This window comes from Thunnus albacares, chromosome 15 (genome assembly GCF_914725855.1).
Source record: "Thunnus albacares chromosome 15, fThuAlb1.1, whole genome shotgun sequence".
NCBI classification, from domain to species: Eukaryota; Metazoa; Chordata; class Actinopteri; order Scombriformes; family Scombridae; genus Thunnus; species Thunnus albacares.
In genome coordinates, this window is record NC_058120.1 from 30,244,697 (window position 1) to 30,272,140 (window position 27,444).

General features: G+C 37.4%; 1 protein-coding gene across 43 annotated transcripts; it reads left to right on the forward strand.

Annotated features, from left to right (window-relative positions):
• Positions 1 to 1,559: 1,559 nt before the first annotated feature.
• LOC122998031 (putative leucine-rich repeat-containing protein DDB_G0290503) lies at positions 1,560 to 26,893 on the forward strand. 43 transcript variants are annotated; one of them, XM_044374524.1, is made up of 49 exons: positions 1,560 to 2,319; positions 4,702 to 4,797; positions 5,610 to 5,693; positions 6,383 to 6,445; positions 6,729 to 6,824; positions 10,769 to 10,843; positions 10,946 to 11,020; positions 11,105 to 11,188; positions 11,313 to 11,375; positions 12,437 to 12,487; positions 12,570 to 12,650; positions 14,407 to 14,511; positions 14,602 to 14,676; positions 15,185 to 15,247; positions 15,904 to 15,966; positions 16,195 to 16,257; positions 16,415 to 16,477; positions 16,821 to 16,883; positions 16,970 to 17,032; positions 17,389 to 17,451; positions 17,538 to 17,600; positions 18,065 to 18,127; positions 18,394 to 18,456; positions 18,571 to 18,633; positions 18,712 to 18,774; positions 18,981 to 19,043; positions 19,165 to 19,218; positions 19,300 to 19,362; positions 19,583 to 19,645; positions 19,732 to 19,794; positions 20,025 to 20,087; positions 20,205 to 20,267; positions 20,349 to 20,411; positions 20,646 to 20,708; positions 20,830 to 20,883; positions 20,965 to 21,027; positions 21,183 to 21,245; positions 21,335 to 21,397; positions 22,161 to 22,244; positions 22,320 to 22,382; positions 22,464 to 22,526; positions 22,668 to 22,709; positions 22,808 to 22,849; positions 23,377 to 23,439; positions 24,022 to 24,066; positions 24,415 to 24,477; positions 24,566 to 24,628; positions 24,786 to 24,914; positions 26,383 to 26,893. In XM_044374524.1, exons 1-49 carry the CDS (start codon positions 1,926 to 1,928, stop codon positions 26,661 to 26,663), a joined length of 3,837 nt encoding a protein of 1,278 aa, XP_044230459.1. In that variant the 5' UTR covers positions 1,560 to 1,925; the 3' UTR covers positions 26,664 to 26,893. The 43 variants fall into 43 exon arrangements, with proteins under 43 accessions (XP_044230459.1, XP_044230464.1, XP_044230466.1 ...); XM_044374529.1 differs by lacking the exons at positions 16,195 to 16,257; positions 16,415 to 16,477 and adding an exon at positions 15,520 to 15,582; XM_044374531.1 differs by lacking the exons at positions 15,904 to 15,966; positions 16,195 to 16,257 and adding an exon at positions 15,520 to 15,582.
• Positions 26,894 to 27,444: the final 551 nt, after the last annotated feature.

Sequence of the window (27,444 nt, forward strand, 5' to 3'; positions counted from 1 at the left end):
ACGTCATCGTCTTCGTCTTCGTCTTCGTCTTCGTCTTCGTCATCGTCATCGTCAGAGATCAATGATGTCAAACTGCTGACTGAAGGTTGGATCTGCATCTCAGCGACCTTCATGTTTTCATGACGTCACAACAACATTTAAAACTGAACTTTAATGAAGTAAATCTGCTCGAATATTTCACATCAAATTCAACTCTGCAGAACTAACGATTAGTTTAATTATCGTTTGTCAATCAATTGATTTGTCTATTGATCTAATGATCTCGTCCAGGTCACAGCTGACGTCTTTAAATGTCTTGTTTTGTGCGACCAACAGTTATTCAGTTTATCACAGTGACACAGAAAAACTTTAATCACATTTCAGAAGCTGAAACAAATCAAACACACGATTAATCAACTAATCATGTCAAAGCTTTTGATCACGTTATAAAATATGCATCATTATAGATCATAACAGCATTTGTTAAAATTAAAAATCTGCACACAAGATATCTACTGGATTTGACTCATTTAGACGCTGAAGCTTCATATTAGCTTCAGATAAACGTTTGTGTATTTTGTCCTCCATCACTTCCATTGTAAGGTCGTTATGAAGGATCTTCTGATGGTCAGTATGAACAGGAGCTTTAATGTTCATCTGATGACTGACTGATGGTTTAAAACTCACTGGAAACATTGTGAACTCGTCTTTGAAGTTGGACTTTTCATGCAGGACTTTTACTTGTAATCGAGTATTTATTCATTGTTTATTTATTCATTGTTTATTTATTCATTGTTTATTTATTCATTGTTTATTTATTCATTGTTTATTATTACTGAAGTATCATTAATGATCCAAACAGTCAACAGTAAACTGACAGATCTGGATGTCAGGATTTAAACTGCTGATGTAGTTTAAAGAAACTTTTAAATCTAACTTGAACACACACACACACACACACACACACACACACACACACACACACACACACAAACACACACACACACACACAAAAACACAAACACACACAAACACAAACACACACACACAAAAACAAACACACACAAACACACACACACACACACACACACAAAAACACAAACACACACACACACACACACACAAACACACAAAAACACAAACACACAAACACACACACACACACAGAGTGCTGTGCACGTGAGTGTGCTCGTGACCGTTAAGTGTGCAGATCCTCTGAGCAGCGAGGCCTTTGAGCTGCAGATTAGCCTGTTAGCTATGTCTGGTATGCTGAAGGAAATCCTGCTGAGCTGCAGAAGAAGAAGCCTCAACCTGAAACTCTACAGCACAGGGTCAGAGCTTTCAGCTGTATCACATGGTCTTCATCAGTAAACTTTGGACGAGGTTTAGATCAGAATAGTTACTGCACTCACCTGTCAACAAACTCATCTCCATGACAACCCAGCAAACTTGACGCTGATGAAGACCATGAGATGTGGTAGAAAGCTCAAGAAAAGATGTCTGTAAAGTGTTCACAGCTTTTGGATTCATGGAGGAGCAGATTGACCTCCGATGTTAAAACAATAAAACTCAAATGTTTGTTGTGACACCGCTGGATGTTACCTGCAGGGACGCTCTAATGAAACACTGTCTAGGTGCATTATGGGAAATGTAGGACTCTAACTAGAGACTAAAAGTCAGCATATCTGCACCTCTGCTGCTCAGATTTGAACCTTTTTCAACAATGAACGTTCATTCTTTCAATAAAGTAAAATAAAGAAGAAAATAAAGTTCTAATAAATGTAGTTTAATTGTAAAATGCAGGAAAAAAACATGTTTCTGGGAGAGTGGAAACATTTATCCCTGCTGACTTTTTTTCTTTCTGCTGGCTTTCACCCAGATTAGTGAGCGTTTGTGTGTTTTTTAAGCCGTTGGACTCGTGTTCAGCAACAGGTTTTGGTTTCAGGATGAAGTCTGCTGTTGTGTTTCTGCTGCTGCTCTGTTTGTCTCCAGCCGTCAGTCAGGGACAGACGGAGCCTTCAGTCCTGCAGGTAGAGGACAGCAGCGCGGGATTAGACGATGTGACGACAAAGGCGGACGTCCCTCCGGAGCTCCCCGTCCTCTGGGACGAGCTGCGGGGGCTGAGGCGGCTGGTCCTGAGCCTGAAGGCGGAGGAGGTGCAGCGGCGTCTGGCCCTGCGCGGCGTGGAGAGCCGGCTGAGGGATGGAGAGGTGGAGGCTGAGCAGCGGCGACGCAGCCTGGACGGACTGGAGGGGAGGACGGAGACGGACCGGAAGCTGCTGACGGAGCTGAACGCTGCTCTGACGAGGAAGGTGGAGGAGCTGCAGGAGCAGAGTGCAGGTGGGTGAAGGACAGGAAGGCTGGAGACATTACGACCCTTTAATCTGAGCAGGATAACTGTGTGAAACCAGAACACAAACATCAAAGCAGAAGCTCCTCTTTACTAAGATGATGCGTTCAGGATCAGCGTCAGTGAATCCACTTTGGAACCACAGCAAAAAGTCTTTATAACTTATAACTCATTAAATTTCTGAAAGTTTTTACAGCTACGTCCAAAAAACTCATGATCACTCATGATCCTTGCCGGCTGATACAGAACAATTGCAATCAGCTGATCAATCAGTTACTAAATCAATGAGAATCAATACATGTTCTGACATCAGCATGTTGTTTCCCTGCAACCCTGATAATCTCCATCATTCATGTTATTATATATCATTCATCCAGATGTGGAGGTTTGAGTTGGACTGAAAATACTCAAAGTTCTTGTATAATGTATAATGTTGTACAAAGTGTTACTGCACATGCTCAGTAGCGTCTGCCTTACACAGAACTACTCTCTGGAGACTGAAAACATGATGCTGTTATTAGTCCAAACTCTTCATGATGAAGGAACATGTCGCCCAGTGCAGCGGTGTGATCAAGCGGAAACCTCCGGGGCTGTAAAACTGCAGTTCCTTGAACGAACACTTGAGGCTCCAAAAGTGAGTCAATCCCCATCGACCCCCATAGACCCCCATAGACCCCCATAGACCTCCATGTTAAAATATCAACTTTACAGCAGAAATAAACATGTTTACAGTCTGGTACAAACAACGGTTTTGGTCTCTGTAGCTAATTTCCTCTTTCATGACAACTGTACGGGGATTTTTTATAACTCACTCGTTTAAATTTTATTAAGCTGTAAAGTTCTGCATAATGAAGGACATGGCTGCTTTGAGTGACAGGTCCGCCAGCCGCCAGGTGGCTTGTTTCAGCCGTTCAGCCCCGCCTCTTTGCCCATTTTTGATTGGCTGGGAGTTAGACAGAGTCACGCACTGCCAATGGGGGAATTGTTGGCTCTCTGTAAATTAAAGAGTACGGTCTAGACCTGCTCTATGTGAAGATAACTTTTGTTGTGATTTGACGCTATATAAATAACATTGAATTGAATTGAAAATTACAAGCCCTCCTCACAACCCAGCACACTGGGCCCACTACAGTTTGCCTACCATCCCAACTGATCAGCGGAAGACGCCATAGCACTCATCCTCCACACCACCCTATCTCACCTGGACAAGAAAGGAAGCCATGTGAGATTACTGTTCATTGACCACAGGTCAGTGTTTAACACCATAGTTCCCTCCAGGCTCATCACAAAGCTATTGGATCTGGGATTAAACACCTCACTGTGCATGTGGATCCTTGACTTCCTGACGGGCAGACCCCAGGTGGTGATGGTAGGCGGACAACATCCTCTACCCTCATCCTTAACGCCAGAGCACCCCAGGGCTGCGTGTTGAGCCCCCTGCTGTACTTCCTGCACACACACGACTGTGTAGCCACTTTCGACACCAACACCATCGTTAAGTTTGCTGATGACACAGCTGATCACAGATAACTATGAAAAGGCCTACCTGAAGGAAGTAGAGGACCTGACCCGCTGATGTCAGGACAACAACCTTCTCTTGAACATCAGGAAGACAGAGGAGCTGATGGTGGACTTTAGGAAGAAGCAGGAAAGAAACTACACCCTCTTAATATCAAAGGGTCCTCGGTGGAGAGGGTTGACTGCTTCAAGTACCTCGGTGTCCACATCACCAAGGGCCTGGCCTGGGCTCTGCATACTGACTCAGTGGTCAGGAAGGCAAAGCAGAGACTGTTTCACCTCAGACACTTGAGGAAATTCCGGGTGTCCTCTCAAATACTGAGGAATTTCTACTCCTGCACCATCAAGAGCATCCTGACAGAGAACATCACAGGAAACAGCACCGAACAGGACCGCAAGGCCCTGCAAACAGTGGTTCTTTCAGCTGAACATACGGTAGGCGGTGCTCTGCCCTGCCTAAAGGACATTTACACCAGGTGCTGCAAGAATAAGGCTCAGAGAACCATTAAGGTTCCCAACCACCTGGATAACGGCCTTTTCTCCCTTCTGCGGTTGGGAAGAAGTTACCGGATACACCAGGCTCACTGAGAGGTTCAGGAAGAGCTTCTACCCTCAGGCCACTACGATAATAAATGAGATCACTGCCTAAGACTGTCCTCCCTCCAATCATACTCATATATTTACTATTCCTGTTCCATTTAAAATCTCTTTAATGAACACATTGAAGGAACTGGCTGGGTTACGTTTCACTGTGATTGTACCAATACATCTGACAAATGGGTCCTGTTTGGACTGATGCGGTTGTGACGTCGGCTCAACTTTGCTTCTGTCTCTTTGTTGTGTTTCTATCTCAGTGCAAGCAGCTGAGCTGTCAGCTGATCTGTTGTCGCTGCAGTCCAGACTGAACGCCAGCGAGAGCTCAGTGGAAGACCTGAAGATGAAGAACACAGGTGAGCCAATCAGCTGCCTGACAGTAAGTGACATCGAGATCACTTTATTTTACTCAAACAAATAATGAAATGTGTCCAGAGAATGACTGATAAGTATTAAAAATCTGTCAATTTTATTTATATTGTGCCAAATCACCACAGAAAGTGTGTCTAGGCCTATAGCAGCATCACTAAGGGCTGATCCAAGGCGAGCCTCTCTATGTTTAAGAGTAGGCTTAAAACTTTCCTTTTTGATAAAGCTTATAGTTAGGGCCGACCAGGCTCGCCTTGGATCAGCCCTTAGTTATGCTGCTATAGGCCTAGACTGCTGGGGGACTTCCCATGATGCACTGAGCTCCTCTCTCCTCCTCCTCCTCTCTATCTGTATGCATTCATGTAACATCAATGCATGTCACTAACTTTGCTTCTTCCCCGGAGTTTTTGTGCTTTCTCATCTCGCAGGAACCCCTGGGTTCTGGGCCGAGCCTTCGCGGTCCTGTTGGCATCCTTCCCTGTCTGCTGCTGCTGTTGTTGTTGTTGTTATTGTTATGATTGTTGTTCTCCCCCCCCCCCCCCCCCCTTTCCCTATTTCTTTCTCTCTCTCAACCCAACCGGTCAAAGATGGCCGCCCACCTAGAGTCCGGTTCTGCTTGAGGTTTCTACCCGTTAAAGGGGAGTTCTTCCTGCTGCTGATGGGGGAATGTTGGGTCTCTGTAGATTTAAGAGTTCGGTCTCGACCTGCTCTATGTGAAGAGCCCTGAGATGATTGATTGATTGATTGATTGATTGATTGATTGATTGATTGATTGATGACGATGATGATGTATCTGCAGCTCTGGCCGCTGAGCTGCCATTCCTGCAGACCAGACTGAGGGCGAGTGAGAGCACAGTGGAGCAGCTGAGGAGGAAGAGCGCAGGTCATCTTCATCTTCTTCTTCTAGATTGAAAGGATAATCCCAGTTTATTACATTTATTTTTGTATTTTTGTCCATCATTTCCATCAGTAATAACAAGATTGTGACACTTTGTGAGGTTTTACGGAGCTTCATTTCCATCTTGGTCTCTTCCTGTCACACACACAGTATCCAGTTTTTAGACTGAATGATGGTTTAATGAGTTATTATGGCTTCTGTTATAGAAGAAATTATTGATAAAAAACAAGTCATAGTGGCTCAAATAAAAGCTGATGATGTGTCCGTTCTGTGTTTAATATTCAGGCTATTTATTCTTTACTGAGTCAGAACCTGATACCTGAATGTTTTTGCTCTCAAGTCTCAACTCATGTCAGCTCTCACATCAGTCCAGTCTTCAGTCTTGTTTTTGGACTCAAAGTTAAGTCACGAGTCTAAACTGCCTCGTTAGTGTTCGAGGGTCAAATTGAAACGTCACTAATTATCTGAAACCTCGGTAAGAACAGCAGGTTCAAGTTGAAGCAGGAAGTTTGAGTCGTCATTTTACAGTCAGGATGACAGTTTCATGGTTGTTTTGGGATAATATGATATAAGTGAAGGAGTTTAAAGCAGCAGCTTCTGTCCAGTGTCGGAGTCATTCGTTCATTTCAGAATGAAAAGATTTAAAATAGTGATTGTTTCTCTGCTGGTTTCAGTTCTGGCAGTCAGACTGTGTAACACTGAGAGTCTGATGGAGGATCTGAGGAGGCAAAACTCAGGTCAGATTCACTTCCTGTTTCCTTTCCTGCTGCGTTCGATTTAAGTTAATTATCATCATCCTGCAGCACTTTGACACGAGTCCGTTACTGGTGAACGACATTAAAGAGTTTATAACCTGCATCCTTCCTGCTGCAGCCGCCATCAAATAAAACAGAGAAATCAGTTTGAGCAAAGTTTTTTAGCCGCTGAACACGATGAATCATAAATCAGAAGAACGTCTCAAATATAAAAATGTCAAGTATTAAAACAAAATTATTAAATGTTTAAATGTTTCTTTTCCAGCATTCTCAGCCTCCAACAGCTCGTCTCAGTCTGCAGCGTCGGAGCTGGAGAGTCGACTGAACGTCCGTCTGGAGGAGCTGAACTCAAACACTGAAGGTGACTGAACTGATTGTCTGTTGTCATGGCAGGAAGTGATGTCATCGCTACAAACCACCAGTGAGCGAGGGATCAGTCAGGCGTTTCTAGATTTATAAAGAATCTGGTATTTTCCAAACACGTCTGTCGTCGTCATGTTTCTGTTCCTGCAGCGTCTCCGAAACATTTTAACACCAATGAAAACAAAGTGTTTCTACGGTGGCCCGGAAAGCTCAACACGCTGCAAATGAAGTGATAAATGAGTGTTATGAGTGTTATATGAGTGTTGTATGAGTGTTGTGTTGTATGAGTGTTGTATGAGTGTTGTATGAGTGTTGTGTTGTATGAGTGTTGTGTTGTATGAGTGTTGTGTTGTATGAGTGTTGTATGAGTGTTGTATGAGTGTTGTATGAGTGTTGTGTTGTATGAGTGTTGTATGAGTGTTGTGTTGTATGAGTGTTGTATGAGTGTTGTATGAGTGTTGTATGAGTGTTGTGTTGTATGAGTGTTATATGAGTGTTGTATGAGTGTTATATGAGTGTTGTATGAGTGTTGTGTTGTATGAGTGTTGTGTTGTATGAGTGTTGTGTTGTATGAGTGTTGTATGAGTGTTGTATGAGTGTTGTATGAGTGTTGTGTTGTATGAGTGTTGTATGAGTGTTGTATGAGTGTTATATGAGTGTTGTATGAGTGTTGTGTTGTATGAGTGTTGTATGAGTGTTGTATGAGTGTTGTATGAGTGTTGTGTTGTATGAGTGTTGTATGAGTGTTGTATGAGTGTTGTATGAGTGTTGTATGAGTGTTGTATGAGTGTTGTATGAGTGTTGTATGAGTGTTGTGTTGTATGAGTGTTGTATGAGTGTTGTATGAGTGTTGTATGAGTGTTGTATGAGTGTTGTATGAGTGTTGTGTTGTATGAGTGTTGTATGAGTGTTGTATGAGTGTTGTATGAGTGTTGTATGAGTGTTGTATGAGTGTTGTGTTGTATGAGTGTTGTATGAGTGTTGTATGAGTGTTGTATGAGTGTTGTATGAGTGTTGTATGAGTGTTGTATGAGTGTTGTATGAGTGTTGTGTTGTATGAGTGTTGTATGAGTGTTGTATGAGTGTTGTATGAGTGTTGTATGAGTGTTGTATGAGTGTTGTGTTATATGAGTGTTGTATGAGTGTTGTGTTGTATGAGTGTTGTATGAGTGTTGTATGAGTGTTGTATGAGTGTTGTGTTGTATGAGTGTTATATGAGTGTTGTATGAGTGTTATATGAGTGTTGTATGAGTGTTGTGTTGTATGAGTGTTGTGTTGTATGAGTGTTGTGTTGTATGAGTGTTGTATGAGTGTTGTATGAGTGTTGTATGAGTGTTGTGTTGTATGAGTGTTGTATGAGTGTTGTATGAGTGTTATATGAGTGTTGTATGAGTGTTGTGTTGTATGAGTGTTGTATGAGTGTTGTATGAGTGTTATATGAGTGTTGTGTTGTATGAGTGTTGTATGAGTGTTGTATGAGTGTTATATGAGTGTTGTGTTGTATGACTGTTGTATGAGTGTTATATGAGTGTTGTATGAGTGTTGTGTTGTATGAGTGTTGTGTTGTATGAGTGTTGTGTTGTATGAGTGTTGTATGAGTGTTGTATGAGTGTTGTGTTGTATGAGTGTTGTATGAGTGTTGTATGAGTGTTGTATGAGTGTTGTGTTGTATGAGTGTTATATGAGTGTTGTATGAGTGTTGTGTTGTATGAGTGTTGTATGAGTGTTGTATGAGTGTTGTGTTGTATGAGTGTTATATGAGTGTTGTATGAGTGTTGTGTTGTATGAGTGTTGTATGAGTGTTGTATGAGTGTTGTGTTGTATGAGTGTTGTATGAGTGTTGTGTTGTATGAGTGTTGTGTTGTATGAGTGTTGTATGAGTGTTGTATGAGTGTTGTGTTGTATGAGTGTTGTATGAGTGTTGTATGAGTGTTGTGTTGTATGAGTGTTGTGTTGTATGAGTGTTGTGTTGTATGAGTGTTGTATGAGTGTTGTGTGAGTGTTGTGTGAGTGTTGTATGAGTGTTGTATGAGTGTTGTGCTGTATGAGTGTTGTGTTGTATGAGTGTTGTATGAGTGTTATATGAGTGTTGTATGAGTGTTATATGAGTGTTATATGAGTGTTGTATGAGTGTTGTATGAGTGTTGTATGAGTGTTGTGTTGTATGAGTGTTGTGTTGTATGAGTGTTGTATGAGTGTTGTATGAGTGTTGTATGAGTGTTGTGTTGTATGAGTGTTGTGTTGTATGAGTGTTGTATGAGTGTTGTATGAGTGTTGTATGAGTGTTGTGTTGTATGAGTGTTGTATGAGTGTTGTGTTGTATGAGTGTTGTGTTGTATGAGTGTTGTGTGAGTGTTATATGAGTGTTGTGTTGTATGAGTGTTGTATGAGTGTTGTATGAGTGTTATATGAGTGTTGTATGAGTGTTGTGTTGTATGAGTGTTGTATGAGTGTTGTATGAGTGTTATATGAGTGTTGTGTTGTATGAGTGTTGTATGAGTGTTGTATGAGTGTTATATGAGTGTTGTGTTGTATGAGTGTTGTATGAGTGTTGTATGAGTGTTATATGAGTGTTGTGTTGTATGAGTGTTGTATGAGTGTTGTATGAGTGTTATATGAGTGTTGTATGAGTGTTGTGTTGTATGAGTGTTGTATGAGTGTTGTATGAGTGTTGTGTTGTATGAGTGTTGTGTTGTATGAGTGTTGTATGAGTGTTGTATGAGTGTTGTGTTGTATGAGTGTTGTATGAGTGTTGTATGAGTTGTGTTGTATGAGTGTTGTATGAGTGTTATATGAGTGTTGTATGAGTGTTGTGTTGTATGAGTGTTGTGTTGTATGAGTGTTGTATGAGTGTTGTATGAGTGTTGTGTTGTATGAGTGTTGTGTTGTATGAGTTGTATGAGTGTTGTATGAGTGTTGTGTTGTATGAGTGTTGTATGAGTGTTGTGTTGTATGAGTGTTGTGTTGTATGAGTGTTGTGTGAGTGTTGTGTGAGTGTTGTATGAGTGTTGTGTTGTATGAGTGTTGTGTTGTATGAGTGTTGTGTGAGTGTTGTATGAGTGTTGTGTGAGTGTTGTATGAGTGTTGTGTTGTATGAGTGTTGTATGAGTGTTGTGTTGTATGCGTGTTGTATGAGTGTTGTATGAGTGTTGTGTTGTATGAGTGTTGTATGAGTGTTATATGAGTGTTGTATGAGTGTTGTGTTGTATGAGTGTTGTGTGAGTGTTGTGTGAGTGTTGTATGAGTGTTGTATGAGTGTTGTGTTGTATGAGTGTTGTATGAGTGTTGTGTTGTATGCGTGTTGTATGAGTGTTGTATGAGTGTTGTGTTGTATGAGTGTTGTATGAGTGTTATATGAGTGTTGTATGAGTGTTGTGTTGTATGAGTGTTGTATGAGTGTTGTGTGAGTGTTGTATGAGTGTTGTGTGAGTGTTGTATGAGTGTTGTGTTATATGAGTGTTGTATGAGTGTTGTGTTGTATGAGTGTTGTGTGAGTGTTGTATGAGTGTTGTGTTATATGAGTGTTGTATGAGTGTTGTGTTGTATGTGTGTTGTATGAGTGTTGTATGAGTGTTGTGTTATATGAGTGTTGTATGAGTGTTGTATGAGTGTTGTGTTGTATGAGTATTGTATGAGTGTTGTATGAGTGTTGTGTTATATGAGTGTTGTATGAGTGTTGTGTTGTATGAGTGTTGTGTGAGTGTTGTATGAGTGTTGTGTTGTATGAGTATTGTATGAGTGTTGTATGAGTGTTGTGTTGTATGAGTGTTGTATGAGTGTTGTATGAGTGTTGTATGAGTGTTGTGTGAGTGTTGTGTGAGTGTTGTATGAGTGTTGTATGAGTGTTGTATGAGTGTTGTATGAGTGTTATATGAGTGTTGTATGAGTGTTGTATGAGTGTTGTTGCAGATGTTTGTACAGATGTGGATGTTGTTGTTTCAGCTCTGCAGAGTCGACTGAACTCCCTGCAGGAACAACTGAACACGTCTGCAGATGGAGAACTGAGCTTCATACGTGGTGAATAAATAAATCATTTACTGTTTGTTTCAGTCTCTTTCTGTCTGATCTTATTTCAGTTTTAATAATTTAATGATATTTTGTTTGTCTTGTTGTTCTCAGATGAGGTGTCGGAGGTCAGAGACAGACTGAACTCCAGCCAGCTTCACCTGGACGAGCTGGAGAGACTCACTGCAGGTCACATGACACGTCATTGAAGTCGGTTTTTAAAGATTTCTCTGTTCCTTTAACAAAGTGTTTTTGTATTTTTAATGTTTTCAGATCAAACCAGTCGACTGTGGTCTGTAGAGAGTCGACTGGTGGACGCAGAGAGACGACTGGACGAGCTGAAGACAGAAAACTCAGGTGAACTGATCCATAAATGTATTAATTATGATGTGAAAACATCATAGTTTATTGCAGCGTAGTTTTCCAGATGATTGTCCAGAGAGAAAAGTTTCTGTCTGATCTTCTGATCTGAATGTTTCAGCTCTGACTGACAGACTGACCCTCGGCGAGCGACGGCTGGACGAGCTGCAGACACAAACCTCAGGTGAACAAAATAAAACTTTCTGTCATCAAACTGCAGCTGTCAGTTAATACGGAGAAGATTTGAACTCACCGACCACCTTCGACATTTTACAGCAAACTTAACGTTTCCAAAAGAGAAATTTAAAACATGTTGCACGACGACAGAATGACAGAAATAGGTTTTATTATTCTTGAAGGCTTTTGATCCTTTTTATTTCATTTTTAACATATTTTTCTCTCTTTCTTCATAATTACAATACATCTTTCTCTCTCTGTGAGTTTTTCTCCCTTTTTCCTGTTTTTAAACCTTTCAGTTTATAGTTAGATGTTATGTTTGTGCAGATGATGCTCGTAACATCATTTGTATGTATGTTTGTTTGTTGCTTGTATGTTTGAGAGCTGTTTATCTGTTTGTGTGTTTTGTTGATTGTTTTGTGTTGTTTGCTAAATTCTTCTTCTTATTGTTGTTTATTTATTTATTTGTTGTTTTCGGGATGGTGCATCTCAAGAGGTTTTATCCTCAAATTAAATCTCAAATAAAATACATTTCCAGTCATGATGACGTGCAGATTTATCTAAACGTGGAGGGAAAAAAGAAATAGTTTTTATGCTCCGTCTTAATTAACACATAAAGAACCGAAGTGAAAACACCAGAAAATCACTGAATCTGTAAAAAGTGTTTCCTGTCTGAGGTGTAACAGACTGAGTGAATAAACGATGACGTCATGAATCATGTGACTTAAACGTCACTGAAGAGCTGAAAACATCAGATCTGTGAGGAGCGATGATGATGAGGAGACTGTAACCTTCCTCACATCAACACATCAAACTAACAGAAACGTCATATTTCCATCATGTTCTCCATCGTCTGAGCTTCGACTGTTTTAATGACGTCGTCTCGTTGTGTCTCTTCTTCTTCTTCTGCGACGGTTTAACGGCACCGACTGGAGAACTAGTTTATCTGCTGATATTCACACAACAGCAGGATGGAAACAAACATTCAGGACATTTTCCTTAAATCATTGTCTGGATGGAAACTTGAACTGAATCATGTTTGAAATAATAACGAGGTGTTTGTTTCAGAGAGGATGTTTGTTCTGTCGGCTCTGAACAGCAGAGAGACAGAAACCGCAGGTGAGACGACGTCCAGCTGAACTCTGTCTGATGATTTTTATGTTTTGGATTCACGACGGATGATTTTCTGTTTGGCTCTCAGCTGTCAGCAGCTCAGCGACTCTGGAAGAAAATCTGTTGGCTGTGAAGAGTCGACTGCAGCAGCTGGAGACGAACAACACAGGTTTTACACAACTGGGGCTGCAAATAATGATTATTGATGTTTTCTCTATTAATCATTTAATGCACAAAATGTCAAAAAGTTGTGAAAAATTGCTCATCAAAATTTTTCAGAGCTCAGAATGATGTCTTCAGATGTTTTGTTTTATTCGACCAAAAGTCCAAAACCCAAAAAGATTCAAATTATAATCATATAAAACGGAGAAAAGCACAAATTAAAAATCTGGAATAAATTATTTTTTGTCATTTTTGCTTGAAAAATATCTGAAACAATTATTCAGTTGAAATCAAAATAGTTGCAGATTAATTTTCTGTCAATCAACTGATCAATTAATCGACTAATCATTTCAGCTTTATATACAACAAGTTCAATACAACATCCAGCTAAGTGGCTTCTTTAAATACAGTCAGATGTTTGTTAATCTTAATGAAATTATCTTGAATAACACGATCAGCTGTCATGTGATTGGCTGAGTGCTGATCATGTGATTGGCTGAGTGCTGATCATGTGATTGGACTCATGATGTTGCTGCATTTAAAACTTAAACATATTCAAACTGCACAAAAACATAAAGCAGATCAGTTTATACTTAAGATGCAACATGTGACACATTTTAGTGTTTGACGGTTTTCTATCAAAGTGACATCATCAATCACTATGATAATGGTTTCAATGGTCTAAAAACAGTCACAAACTTTTACTCAAATTTATCTCTTTGGCTCAAAATGTCCTAATTGTATAAAATTATATGAGCTAATTCATAGTGTATAAGATTTCACTTTCACTTAATTGATTAAAATTTAATGACATTTTGATATTTTCACCAGAGTATTCCTCACTGCAAGCTGAAAGTCTGACTTTATTCTTGAAATATGTTTATATTTCTTTTTTTTAATTTTATTTTTATTTTTCACATACATTCTGCTTACAACTGGTACACAATGACGTATTCTTTTCTCCATTCTTAATATTATAATATTATTCATTTAAACATGACAGTCTTCCTTAGTTTCTTACTTTGGATCCAGATAGAGAACAACTGTGCCTGCTCATACATATCAAGAGGAAAAGTAAAATAAAATAAAATATAGAATATATTATTCATATACCTATAGCTATATATCCATACATGGATACATATACACATGTCCAGAGCACAACAGTTATTCACAATCTTCCATACCTCATGGCCAGTTGAATTAACAGAGTTCTACCATGTGACCGATTATGCAGATATTGTGAAATAGAATAAAATTAACAAAAACAAACAAACAAACCAAAAAAAAACCCAAAAAACAGAACCTTTCAACATCTGTAGCTATGAAATATGAACTAGGGGTCTTTGTTCCTATGATGTACATCTCAAATAAAGTCTGATCTAGTTGGTTTTATGTACTCTATCCAATTTTCCCAAATTCTTTCAAATCTGTCCATCTCCAGTCTCACAGAGAAAGTTAACTTTTCCATCCCATATATATTGTGCATAACCTCAACCCAGTCCTCGACCTTAGGTACCTCATTCTTCAACCACTTTCTGGTAATCGCTTTTTTTACTTGCAATCAGCATTGTTCTATAAATATAAATATGTTTATATTTCATGCAAAGTAACAGCAAGTTTGGAACAGAGTCAGTTTTTAGCTAAAGGAGAGACACAGATGTGCAAAGAGAAACAGATTCAGACTGAAACCGTGAAGGATCCAACCAGGTTCCCTGAGGAACTCCTTTTATAAACATCGAACTCTGAACGGTTTCCTGCAGAGCTGCAGGTGAGACTGAGAGTCGGCGAGAGACAGCTGGAGGGTCAGGAGGTCAGACTGAACTCTGCAGAGAGTCTCATGCAGCGGCTGCAGACTGACACCGCAGGTAACCGAGTGCCTGAAGAAAGACTGTAAATATATAAACTGATGAACAGAAATAAACATCAACAGTTTATTTTCACATTTCTGGTTTCAGATCAAACATCCAAACTGATGAGAAAACTGAACACGACTGAGAGTCTGCTGAACAGACTGACGACCGAAAACACAAGTAACACACTGATTTATTTTTTTAACTGTAGATTTGTATCTGTTGTGTAAGTTATATAAAATATAACATTTAAATATATGTATTTTTAATAAAATCAAACTGTTTAAGTCAAAGAAAAAAACATGTTTGCAAAGAGAAACGTACAGATACAGATTTAGGTGTGGTAGCCATAATCTGCCAGTTTCAGAGAAGAGATATTATAACATATGACTATGTTTGAATAGTGTGTACTTCCTGTCTGACACGAGGCCAAAGTGAGTAGAATCATCACACATGATGATGATAGTTTAACAATACTGCAGATCAATCCAAGCACAGCTCACTCACTACATTTGATAAAATATTGTTTATTTATTTACTTACTGTCATTTTCCTCTTTAGCTTCTTTTTTTTGCTGTCCAATTACTTTATGTGAAGAAAAATGTTAAAGTCTAAACAGTTATAAAATTATAATTAATTATAAGTAATTATTTATTAATCAATCAGATAAATACATTTTACTCCACAGAGTTGGAGGTCAGACTGAGAGTCAGTGAGGAACAGCTGGAAGATCTGAAGTCAGAAAATACAGGTAACACACCGAAGGGTTAAAACTAAATGAATAATAGATTTATTTATAGTAGATTTATTTTTATTTGTTTTATAAAAAATATGAAATTTGTAAAAAAAAAAAAAAATTAAAAAAAAATGATAATGTTTGGAAAAGAGTCAAAGTTTTTATCTGAAACAGAAAGTTTGCAGAGTGAAACATTTATTGATTGTTCAGTCTGAAACTGTGGAGGATCCAACATGGTTCCCTGAGGAACTCCGTCATAAACATTAATGATGGTTTTGTTGTTTCAGTTCAGACTGATAAACTTTCTGTCATGGAGTCCAGACTGACAGGATGCCACAACAACACTACAGGTGGCTCTTTACACTTTTATAACACTTGTATTATTTATTTGATTGACATGGGCTTTACTGAGGAGTTTAAACATCAGTAAATGTGTAAATAAATAACATCTGATTATTGAGCAGCTCTGGAGATCAGACTGAGATCTACTGAGACACAGCTGGACACATTTGATAAAATATTGTTTATTTACTTACTTACTGTCATTTTCCTCTTTAGCTTCTTTTTTTTTGCTGTCCAATTACTTTATGTGAAGAAAAATGTTAAAGTCTAAACAGTCATTTGTAGTCGGTAATCACTCATCAATCAGATAAAAACTTTTTACTCCACAGAGTTGGAGGTCAGACTGAGAGTCAGTGAGGAACAGCTGGAAGATCTGAAGTCAGAAAACACAGGTAACACACTGAAAGGTTTGAGAGTATTACCTGATTTATTTCTGTATTTTATAACATACAAAAATGAAGTTCATACAAAGTAGCAGAAAGTTTGGAAAAGAATGAAATTTTTGGATTGGTTTGTTGAGAGAAACTTTAATTGATTCTTCTCACTGAAATTATGGAGGATCCAACATGGTTCCCTGAGGAACTCCTTTATAAACATTAATGATGGTTTTGTTTTTTCAGTTCAGTCTGTTCAACTTTCCTTCATGGAGTCCAGACTGACAGAAAGCCACAACAACACTACAGGTAGATTTATGATTACTGTCATAATTTATTTAGAACAACTGGTAATTATTTATTGATCAAGCAGCTGGAGACTCACAGTTCAGGTAACATCATCAACTCTTCAATAATTAATCATTCATTAATCAGTTAAACTGATCATGAATCATATCCTGTCCAGCTCTGGAGGTCAGACTGAGTCTCAGTGAGGAACAGCTGGAAGATCTGAAATCAGAAAACACAGGTAACACACTGAAAGGTTAAAACTGTAGATTTATTTTTATTTGTTTTATAAAAAAATATGAAAGTCATACAAAGTGACAGAAAGTTTGAAAAAGAGTGAAAGTTTTTACCTGAAACAAAAAGTTTGCAGAGTGAAACATTTATTGATTGTTCAGTCTGAAACTGTGGAGGATCCAACATGGTTCCCTGAGGAACTCCGTCATAAACATTAAAGACAGTTCTTGTAGGAACCTCTGTAATTTTAATTGATAGTAATTATATGCTTTAACATATTTGAGGACATACTATTATCTTGCTGTTTTTATATTTGAAAGTAGACATTTTTGATGATTTTGTTGTTTCAGTTCAGTCTGATAAACTTTCCTTCATGGAGTCCAGACTGACAGAAAACCACAACAACACCACAGGTGGATTTATGTTTACTGTCATATTTTTATTAAGATGAGTGGCAATAAGTTATCAATCAATCAGATAAATACTTTTTACTCCACAGAGCTGGAGGTCAGACTGAGAGTCAGTGAGGAACAGCTGGAAGATCTGAAGTCAGAAAACACAGGTAACACACTGAAGGGTTTAAGCTAACTGTAGATTTATTCTATGTTTTATAGAAAATATGAAATTCGTAAAAAAAAAAAAAAAAAAAAAGTGATAAAGTTTGGAAAAGAGTCACAGTTTTTATCTGAAACAGAAAGTTTGCAGAGTGAAACATTTATTGATTGTTCAGTCTGAAACTGTGGAGGATCCACATGGTTCCCTGAGGAACTCCGTCATAAACATTAAAGACAGTTCTTGTAGGAACCTCTGTAATTTTAATTGATAGTAATTATATGCTTTAACATATTTGAGGACATACTATTATCTTGCTGTTTTTATATTTGAAAGTAGACATTTTTGATGATTTTGTTGTTTCAGTTCAGTCTGATAAACTTTCCTTCATGGAGTCCAGACTGACAGAAAGCCACAACAACGCAACAGGTAGATTTATGTTTACTGTCATATTTTCATTAATGCAAGTGGTTAATTATCTATTAATCAATCAGATAAAAACTTTTACTCCACAGAGTTGGAGGTCAGACTGAGAGTCAGTGAGAAACAGCTGGAAGATCTGAAGTCAGAAAATACAGGTAACACACCGAAGGGTTAAAACTAACAATAGTTTAATATTTTGGGTTTTATAAAAAAAATTTAACTCATACAAGAGGCAGGAAGTTTGAAAAAGACTCAAAGTTTTTTTTCTCAAACAAAAAGTTTGAAGATTGAAACTATGGAGGATCTAACACGTTTCCCTGAGGAACTCCATTATAAACATTTAAGACAGTTCTTGTAGGAACCTTACAATTTTAATTGATAGTAATTATATGTTTTAACTTATTACAGGACAGATTATTATCTTGATGTTTTTATATTTGGAAGTAGAAATTTGTTTGTAATGATTTTATGGTTTCAGTTCAGTCTGACAAACTTTCCTTCATAGAGTCCAGATTGACAGACAGTCACAATATTTTTATTAAGATGACTGGAATGGTTTTCATTAATGCAAGTGGTAATTATTTATTAATCAATCAGATAAATACTTTTTACTCCACAGAGTTGGAGGTCAGACTGAGAGTCAGTGAGGAACAGCTGGAAGATCTGAAGTCAGAAAATACAGGTAACACACCGAAGGGTTAAAACTAAATGAATAATAGATTTATTTATTGTAGATTTATTTTTATTTGTTTTATAAAAAATATGAAATTTGTAAATAAAAAATAAAAAAAAATGACAATGTTTGGAAAAGAGTCAAAGTTTTTATCTGAAACAGAAAGTTTGCAGAGTGAAACATTTATTGATTGTTCAGTCTGAAACTGTGGAGGATCCAACATGGTTCCCTGAGGAACTCCGTCATAAACATTAATGATGGTTTTGTTGTTTCAGTTCAGACTGATAAACTTTCTGTCATGGAGTCCAGACTGACAGGATGCCACAACAACACTACAGGTGGCTCTTTACACTTTTATAACACTTGTATTATTTATTTGATTAACATGGGCTTTACTGAGGAGTTTAAACATCAGTAAATGTGTAAATAAATAACATCTGATTATTGAGCAGCTCTGGAGGTCAGACTGAGATCTACTGAGACACAGCTGGAGCAGCTGGAGACTCTCAGTTCAGGTATCATTAACTCTTCAACATGGCTTAATTAATTATCAATTAATCAATTAAATTAAACATGAATAATTTCCTGTCCAGCTCTGGAGGTCAGACTGAGAGTCAGTGAGGAACAGCTGGAAGAACTGAAGTCAGAAAACACAGGTAACACACCGAAGGGTTTAAGCTAAAAATATGAAATTCGTAAAAAAAAAAAAAAAAGTGACAAAGTTTGGAAAAGAGTCAAAGTTTTTATCTGAAACAGAAAGAGTGAAACATTTATTGATTGTTCAGTCTGAAACTGTGGAGGATCCAACATGGTTCCCTGAGGAACTCCATCATAAACATTAATGATGGTTTTGTGTTTTCAGTTCAGTCTGATAAACTTTCCTTCATGGAGTCCAGACTGACAGAAAGCCACAACAACACAACAGGTAGATCTTTATACTTTTATTAACACCTTTGTATCATTTATCTGATTGATTGGGCTTTACTGAGGAGTTTAAACCTAGACTCAGAAAATGTATAAATAAATAAAATCTGATTATTGAGCAGCTCTGGAGGTCAGACTGAGATCTACTGAGACACAGCTGGAGACTCTCAGTTCAGGTAACATTATTAACTCTTCAACATGGCTTAATTAATCATTAATTAAACTGTTTAATTAAACATGAACCATTTCCTGTCCAGCTCTGGAGGTCAGACTGAGAGTCAGTGAGGAACAGCTGGAAGATCTGAAAACAGAAAACACAGGTAACACACTGAAGGGTTAAAACTAAAAATATGAAATTCGTAAAAAAAAAAAAAAAAAAAAAAAGTGATAAAGTTTGGAAAAGAGTCAAAGTTTTTATCTGAAACAGAAAGTTTGCAGAGTGAAACATTTATTGATTGTTCAGTCTGAAACTGTGGAGGATCCAACATGGTTCCCTGAGGAACTCCATCATAAACATTAATGATGTTTTCTTTGTTTCAGTTCAGTCTGATAAACTTTCCTTCATGGAGTCCAGACTGACAGAAAGCTACAACACCACTACAGGTAGATTCACATTAACTGTCATATTTTCATTAATACAAGTTGTAATTATTTATTAATGAATCAGACAAATACATTTTACTCCATAGAGTTGGAGGTCAGACTGAGAGTCCATGAGAAACAGCTGGAAGATCTGAAGTCAGAAAACACAGGTAACACACCGAAGGGTTAAAACTAACTGTAGATTTATTTTTATGTTTCATAAAAAAACATGAAATTCATACAAAGTGACAAAGTTTGAAAAAGAGTCAAAGTTTTTATCTGAAACAAAAAGTTGCTGAAAGAAACTTGTATTGATTGTTCAGTCTGAAACTGTGGAGGATCCAACATGGTTCCCTGAGGAACTCCATCATAAACATTAATGATTATTTCATGTTTTCAGTTCAGTCTGATAAACTTTCCTTCATGGAGTCCAGACTGACAGACAGCCACAACAACACAACAGGTAGATCCTTACACTTTTATTAACACCTTTGTATTATTTATTTGATTGACATGGGCTTTATTGAGAAGTTTAAATGTCAGTAAATGTGTAAATAAATAACATCTGATTATTGAGCAGCTCTGGAGATCAGACTGAGATCTACTGAGACACAGCTGGAGCAGCTGGAGACTCTCAGTTCAGGTAACATCATTAACTATTCAACATGGTTTAATTAACTATCAATTAATCAATTAAATTAAACTTGAATCATTTCCTGTCCAGCTCTGGAGGTCAGACTGAGAGTCAGTGAGGAACAGCTGGAAGATCTGAAAGCCGAAAACACAGGTAACACACTAAAGGGTTCAAACTAACTGTAGATTTATTTTTATTTGTTTTATACAAAATATGAAAGTCATACAAAGTGACAGAAAGTTTGGAAAAGAGTCAAAGTTTTTATCTGAAACAGAAAGTTTGCAGAGTGAAACATTTATTGATTGTTCAGTCTGAAACTGTGGAGGATCCAACATGGTTCCCTGAGGAACTCCATCATAAACATTAATGATGGTTTTGTGTTTTCAGTTCAGTCTGATAAACTTTCCTTCATGGAGTCCAGACTGACAGACAGCCACAACAACACAACAGGTAGATCTTTATACTTTTATTAACACCTTTGTATCATTTATCTGATTGATTGGGCTTTACTGAGGAGTTTAAACCTAGACTCAGAAAATGTGTAAATAAATAAAATCTGATTATTGAGCAGCTCTGGAGGTCAGACTGAGATCTACTGAGACACAGCTGGAGACTCTCAGTTCAGGTAACATTATTAACTCTTCAACATGGCTTAATTAATCATTAATTAAACCGTTTAATTAAACATGAACCATTTCCTGTCCAGCTCTGGAGGTCAGACTGAGAGTCAGTGAGAGACAGCTGGAAGATCTGAAAACAGAAAACACAGGTAACACACTGAAGGGTTAAAACTACATGTAGATTTATGAATTTTATCTGTGTGACAGAAAGTTTGTGACAGAGTGAAACATGAAACTGTGGAGGATCTAACACGGTTCCCTGAGGAACTCCTTCTTAACATTAATGACGGTTTTGTTGTTTCAGTTCAGTTTGATAAACTTTCCCTCATGGAGTCCAGACTGACAGAAAGCCACAACAACACTGCAGGTAGATTTATGTTTACTGTCATATTTTCATTAAGTTACAAATACTTATTAATCAATCAATCAATCAGATAAATACTTTTTACTCCACAGAGTTGGAGGTCAGACTGAGAGTCAGTGAGAAACAGCTGGAAGATCTGAAGTCAGAAAACACAGGTAACACACACACAGGGTTAAAACTAACTAATCTAACTGTAGATTTATTTTTATGGATTTAATATATATGTATGTGTATATATATATATATATATATATATATATATATATATATATATTCATTTTATTTTTTTAAAATAAAATACATACTATATATGTATTATATGTAGTCTACTATAATAAACAACTTTGGTTATCCCCACCAACACCATCAAATATCACAATGATAATATTTATCAGGTTAGTAATAATAAGATACACAAATAGAAGAGATAAAGTTTATTATTATTATTATTATTAGTAGTAGTAGTAGTAGTGGTAGTAGTAGTAGTAGTAGTAGTAGTAGTGGTAGTAGTAGTAGTAGTGGTAGTGATAGTAGTAGTAGTGGTAGTAGTGGTAGTAGTAATAATAGTAGTAGTAGTAGTAGTAGTAGTAGTGGTAGTAGTAGTGGTAGTAGTGGTAGTAGTAATAATAGTGGTAGTAGTGGTAGTAGTAATAATAGTAGTAGTAGTGGTAGTAGTAGTAGTAGTGGTAGTAGTAGTAGTAGTAGTAGTGGTAGTAGTGGTAGTAGTAATAATAGTAGTAGTAGTGGTAGTAGTAGTAGTAGTGGTAGTGGTAGTAGTAATAATAGTGGTAGTAGTGGTAGTAGTAATAATAGTAGTAGTAGTGGTAGTAGTAGTAGTAGTGGTAGTAGTAGTAGTAGTAATAGTGGTAGTAGTAGTAGTAGTAGTATTTGATGTGTTGAGGTAAAACCTGATTTCAGTCCATGACACCGAGCTGTCAGCTGTGACTCTGAGACTGAACGTCACTGAGGAGCAGATGGTTGAGCTGAGGACACAAAACACAGGTGAGTTCAGTTACATCATGTATGTAAATATATCTGCTGTGTTCAGTTTCTAACAGAATCTCTGGATGTTTTCAGCTGCAGCTGCCGAGCTGACGTCTGTTTCCGTCAGACTGACGGCAGCTGAGACAGAGACTGAAGGTAACATCTCGTCTTTATTTCAATGTTTCTGTGGGGTTTTTGTCTCTAATATTGATTAAATAAAGAGGGATTTCCTGTCAGCATTGCAGGTCAGACTGAGAGCCAGTGAGGAGACGGTGAGCGAGCTGAGGACGGAGAACGAAGGTAAACTCTGAGTCACAAGCTGGAGACTTCAGCTTCTTTACAGCTGGATGTTTGATGAAGAGCAGAGTTCAGTTAATGCAGATAACTGATCATTTCCTAACTTTGTCTAGTTTTATATGTTTATTTGTTTCCTGTTGACAGAAATCTCCTCCAGACTGGAAACTGCTGAGAGTCTGAACACAGGTGAGTCCAGGACCTGAGCTCAGATTAACACAGATTATATTACATGTAATTATATATTTTTATATGTAATCTGTGTCGTATATGTGACCGTGTGTCAGCGCTGCAGTCGAGGATGAACGAGCTGAAGAGGCACGCTGAAGGTAAACAAAGAAAAAAAAAAAAACCTCTAATCTAAAATATCTTCTGATCTATTTTTTATTTAATCAGTTGGATCCCCGGCAGCAACAACTCTTCCTGGGGTCCACACAAGTAAACATTACATCATAATGCAAAGCAATAATGTGATCAAATCCAAGGCAAAAGAAAAGGGAAAAAAAACCTCACAATGAATCAGCAACAAGAGAAACTAATAATAAGAAGTTCTCATGTCATATCTTCAGTATTAATGGGACATAAACAGTCAGTAAAAATATTTGATACAACTCAAAAATGTTAGTTGCACTACAGAAAACAGCAAAGTTCATCTGGCCTGTCATTTCAAGTTAAAAAAGAAAATGACTAATTCCTCCTTAATGATCATTTTGTCATGTTTTCTGTAACAAAACATATTCTAACTGGAGATCTACTTCATGTCTCTATAATAATAATAATAATAATAATAATAATAATAATAATAATAATAATGATAATAATAATAATAATAATAGTAATAATAGTGATGTTTCAGTTCTGGCAGATGAAGTTTCTTCTCTGTCAGCTGCAGTGACGTCCAACAAGAACCAGACTGACGGTAAAAAAAACAACTCTGTTTATTGTTTATAATTAACTGATAATCAACTAATATGTTTCCATAACAATCTTTATATTTGTAACCTGTGGTTGATTCATATTGGATCTAAGTATGAGCGTTCTCTCTCACGTCCATCTGATAAAAAAATCAGCTTCACAGTTTTAAATATTTCTGCTCGTTATAAAAGCAGCCTGTAGGGGGCAGCACAGGGCTGCTAATTAATGACAGTCACTTCAGGTAATTAGATTAGATCTGAAGTCATTAAAACAATGGTAACACTTTAATTTTTGTAATTTATTGATAATGTTTTGGGAAATTTCCTTGGAAAAAAGTGTAATTGGCACAAATTATGTTAAATTTATCAGCAGCTGTTAATTTCTTTGAAATAAATATTAAAATATTAATGATGAAACTAATCCGTCTAAACTCAAGATTATTTATTATTGGACACTTTATTTTGGAGATACAATGACTAATTGATAAGTTGATTAACAGAAAATTAATCAGCACCTAATTTGATAATGAATGATTTGTTTCAGTCAGTTTTGACAGTGAAACGTTTCTTCTGTGTTCGTTCTGCAGGTTTTCAGCTCAGACTGATCCAACAGCTGCAGAACCAAAGTTCAGGTCCGATTTTATTCATTTAAACTTGATATTTGTTGAATCAGCAGATAATCGCTCATCACGCAGTTACAAAACAAGACTCTACTGATGGCTACGGTGGCCCCAGAGGGACAAAACACAACAAAACTGCAGAAACAATCTCACAAAACACATTTCACAAAACATGACATTTTATAAAGTACAACAGTATTTAAAATAAACAAACACAAAACGATACAATATTTCAGAAAACCCGACATTTCACACAGTTTACTGTTTTTAACGACATGAAAACAACATTCTTTGTCCTTCTTTCTCTCATTTTCTGCTTCCCTTCTTTCTTCTTCTTCTTCTTTTCCTTCTGGTCCTCAGAGTTTGACGGCAGACTGAGCGTCAGAGAGAAACATCTGGATGAGCTGAAGGCAGAAAGTTCAGGTAACAAACTGCAGATTCATATTAAGACTTTAAATCTTAAAAAGTCTGTAAATCATCAGTCGACTGAAGTTTGTTCTCTGATGTTCAGTTTTGAGCTTCAGACTGAACGAGACTGAAGATCGTCTGCAGAAGCTCACAAACACAAACTCAGGTTTGGACGTAAACATTTCAATACACAATAATAATAAACGCTGGAATATCGATGGAGAACGATTTTAGTCTTTCTGATGAGGAAACGTTTAAGATGATTATTTGAAATGCTGATAGAAACATATTTCTCCTCTAAATGATGATGATGTTTCTTCCAGACGAGATGAAGGTGGCGTTCTCAGCCGGTCTGACCGATTCAGGATCAGTCGGACCGTTTGATGACGAGACGACTCTGATCTTCTCCAAAACCATCACCAACAGCGGCGGAGCCTACAACCAGACTGCAGGTCAACACATCAATGTTACTTTACTGTTTTAATGTTTTTTTTATTATATTCAGAGATGATACTCTGTGTGCACAGCAGGCGTCACACAGGCTGACTGTTTATTAACTGATTATATTAAAACATAAACTGCAGGTTTCACATGTTGCTTCGTTACCATCAGGTGTCTTTAAATACTGATAGCAGAGAATCCTGCAGCTTCACATTCACTAATACTAACACGCTGCAAAAAGTTCCAATAATAGCAAATAGCAAAAATTATTCTACTGTACAGAATTAGATATATATATATATATATATATATACATATATATATATATATACACACACACACATATATATATATATATATATATGTGTGTGTGTGTGTGTGTGTGGGTGTGTGTGTGTGTGTGTGTATATATATATATATATGTATATATATATATATATATATATATATAATGAGATACAATGAATGTCAGAGTACAAAATACATAGTCTGGCTGTAATACTACAGCGGTTCGTGTAGAATGCTTACAAAGACGATTTCCTCACAGCAAGATTCATGTCAAAAATAATAGAAATATATTTATTAGAAGAAAGAGGATGCTGTACAAAATACATAATACATTCAACAGTCAGAGGAGGTGAATACTGTTAATGAGCAGATATTAAATGTACCTTAATGTGTCTTAATGGAGGGAAACAGAAACACTGCAGGTCAGATATAGAAACACTAGTTTCAACCCAAGTGGCTCCAAGCAGTTGAAGATATACATACAACATGTTTCCCTGTTCAATAACTGATGTATGATATTATGATATTACCACAGTTAGGAGTGACTGGGGTTTATTATGTTTTATCCTTCATTTTATTTCACCACATAAATGACAGGTCCAGTGATAAACGTGAGAATTCATCTCATGTTTTTATCTCGTTGTACTTGACAATCTGCCAGTTTTCCTGCTGTTTCAATAAATATGTTAGTTATAGTGTGAAAGTTATTGTAATGAGGAGGAGCTGAGCCCTCTGTTTCTCTATAATATAATAATGATCATTTTATTTATAGTGCACTTTTCAAGCAATAAGCACAAAGTGCTTTCCAAGGTTAGGAAATTTAATTTAAAAGTATTGATTATCATAATAAAAACAAATCTATATATTTATATACATCAACACACATCAAAACAAAGAGCTCATGACAAACACAGTGTAATATTTAAGATGACACATTCCCACATGTAGAACATCAAAAACAAACACCAATAAATCAATAAATGAAGGTTATAAGAAAAACTTAGAATCAAAGTGAGTTTTCAGAAGAAAGATGCTGATTTGTGACACATAAAAGTCGTCTGTTGATGTAATAATTTCATCTTTAAGGGAAGAACGAGATCAAATATAAATCTGTGATGATGTTAGTTTCCACCTCACTGATTAGAACTTCATCACAGCGACTGACTGTAAACGTGAGTTTTCTCTCTGCAGGCGTCTTCACGGCTCCTCTCAGAGGACTTTACTTCTTCAGCTTCACGGCTGCAGATTACCTGAAAGGCTACATGGGTCTGTACCTGCACAAGAACAACCAGCCGATCATCTTCAACCTGGACCTGAACGACCACGGCGGCTACGCCTCCACGTCCAACAGTGTGGCTCTGCAGCTGGAGGAGGGCGACACGGTCCGCCTCCGTCTGCCGGGCAGCTACCGGCTCTACGACGACTCCCGAAACTTCAGCGTGTTCTCCGGCTTCCTGCTGTTCCCGCTCTGACAGCAGAGCCTCAGGATCAGGGTACGAGTGAGACATCCTCTCAGCAATAAACTATCTTCTGCATTATCAGACTGGAACCTGGACAGACGACATCATGAACATATTTTTACTGTAAATTATGACAACAGTCACGTTTACTTCTATTAAGGTCATAAAAAAGTATACAGAAGTATTATCAGGTGCTGTGGAAAAACATGTAAAAATACTTCATTACAAGTAAAAATCAAACATCTTGCTTAAACCTGCAGTGCTTTTGTCTCCCCCCTCTGGCTGTGAGAGTAATTACACAAACACTATTGACACCTGCTCATAACGTATGTCTACAGGCGAGCCCAGACATGCCGGGAAATTACGTCATGTTTGGCTTCTTGACTCTTCAGGTTTCTCCGTCGGACCACAAGACTTACTGGGTATTTATACCCAGCAAGTGCAGGGATGTAAAATGCACCAGCGCAGGAAAGTCACACCAGACACCAGATTTTAACTCTGGTATATTGCGAAATACAGAGATTTACTCGGCAGTCACAGGTGTTCATTTCTATGTTAAAACCGGAAACCAGCTTTAAGTCAAAATAAAGTATCAGCAATCTGTAAGAAAGCTTCCTGTTTTAAAAGCTGATCACATTTTGTTTATAAAATCTTAATTTATTAAGTAACTGTAGCTGTTAAATAAATGTAGTGCAGTAAAAACTACAATATTTCCCTCTTAGAGATGCAGTGGAGTGGAAGTATAAATACTCAAGTAAAGTACAACAACCTCAAATCTGAACCCAGTGAAGGA

Coding starts and splice junctions, on each gene's coding strand:
- LOC122998031 (XM_044374524.1), top strand. CDS start 1,926: ATGAAGTCTGCTGTTGTGTTTCTGCTGCTGCTCTGTTTGTCTCCAGCC. Junction 20,088..20,204: donor CAGCCACAACAACACAACAG/GTAGATCCTTAC, acceptor ATTATTGAGCAG/CTCTGGAGATCAGACTGAGA. Junction 20,709..20,829: donor CAGCCACAACAACACAACAG/GTAGATCTTTAT, acceptor ATTATTGAGCAG/CTCTGGAGGTCAGACTGAGA.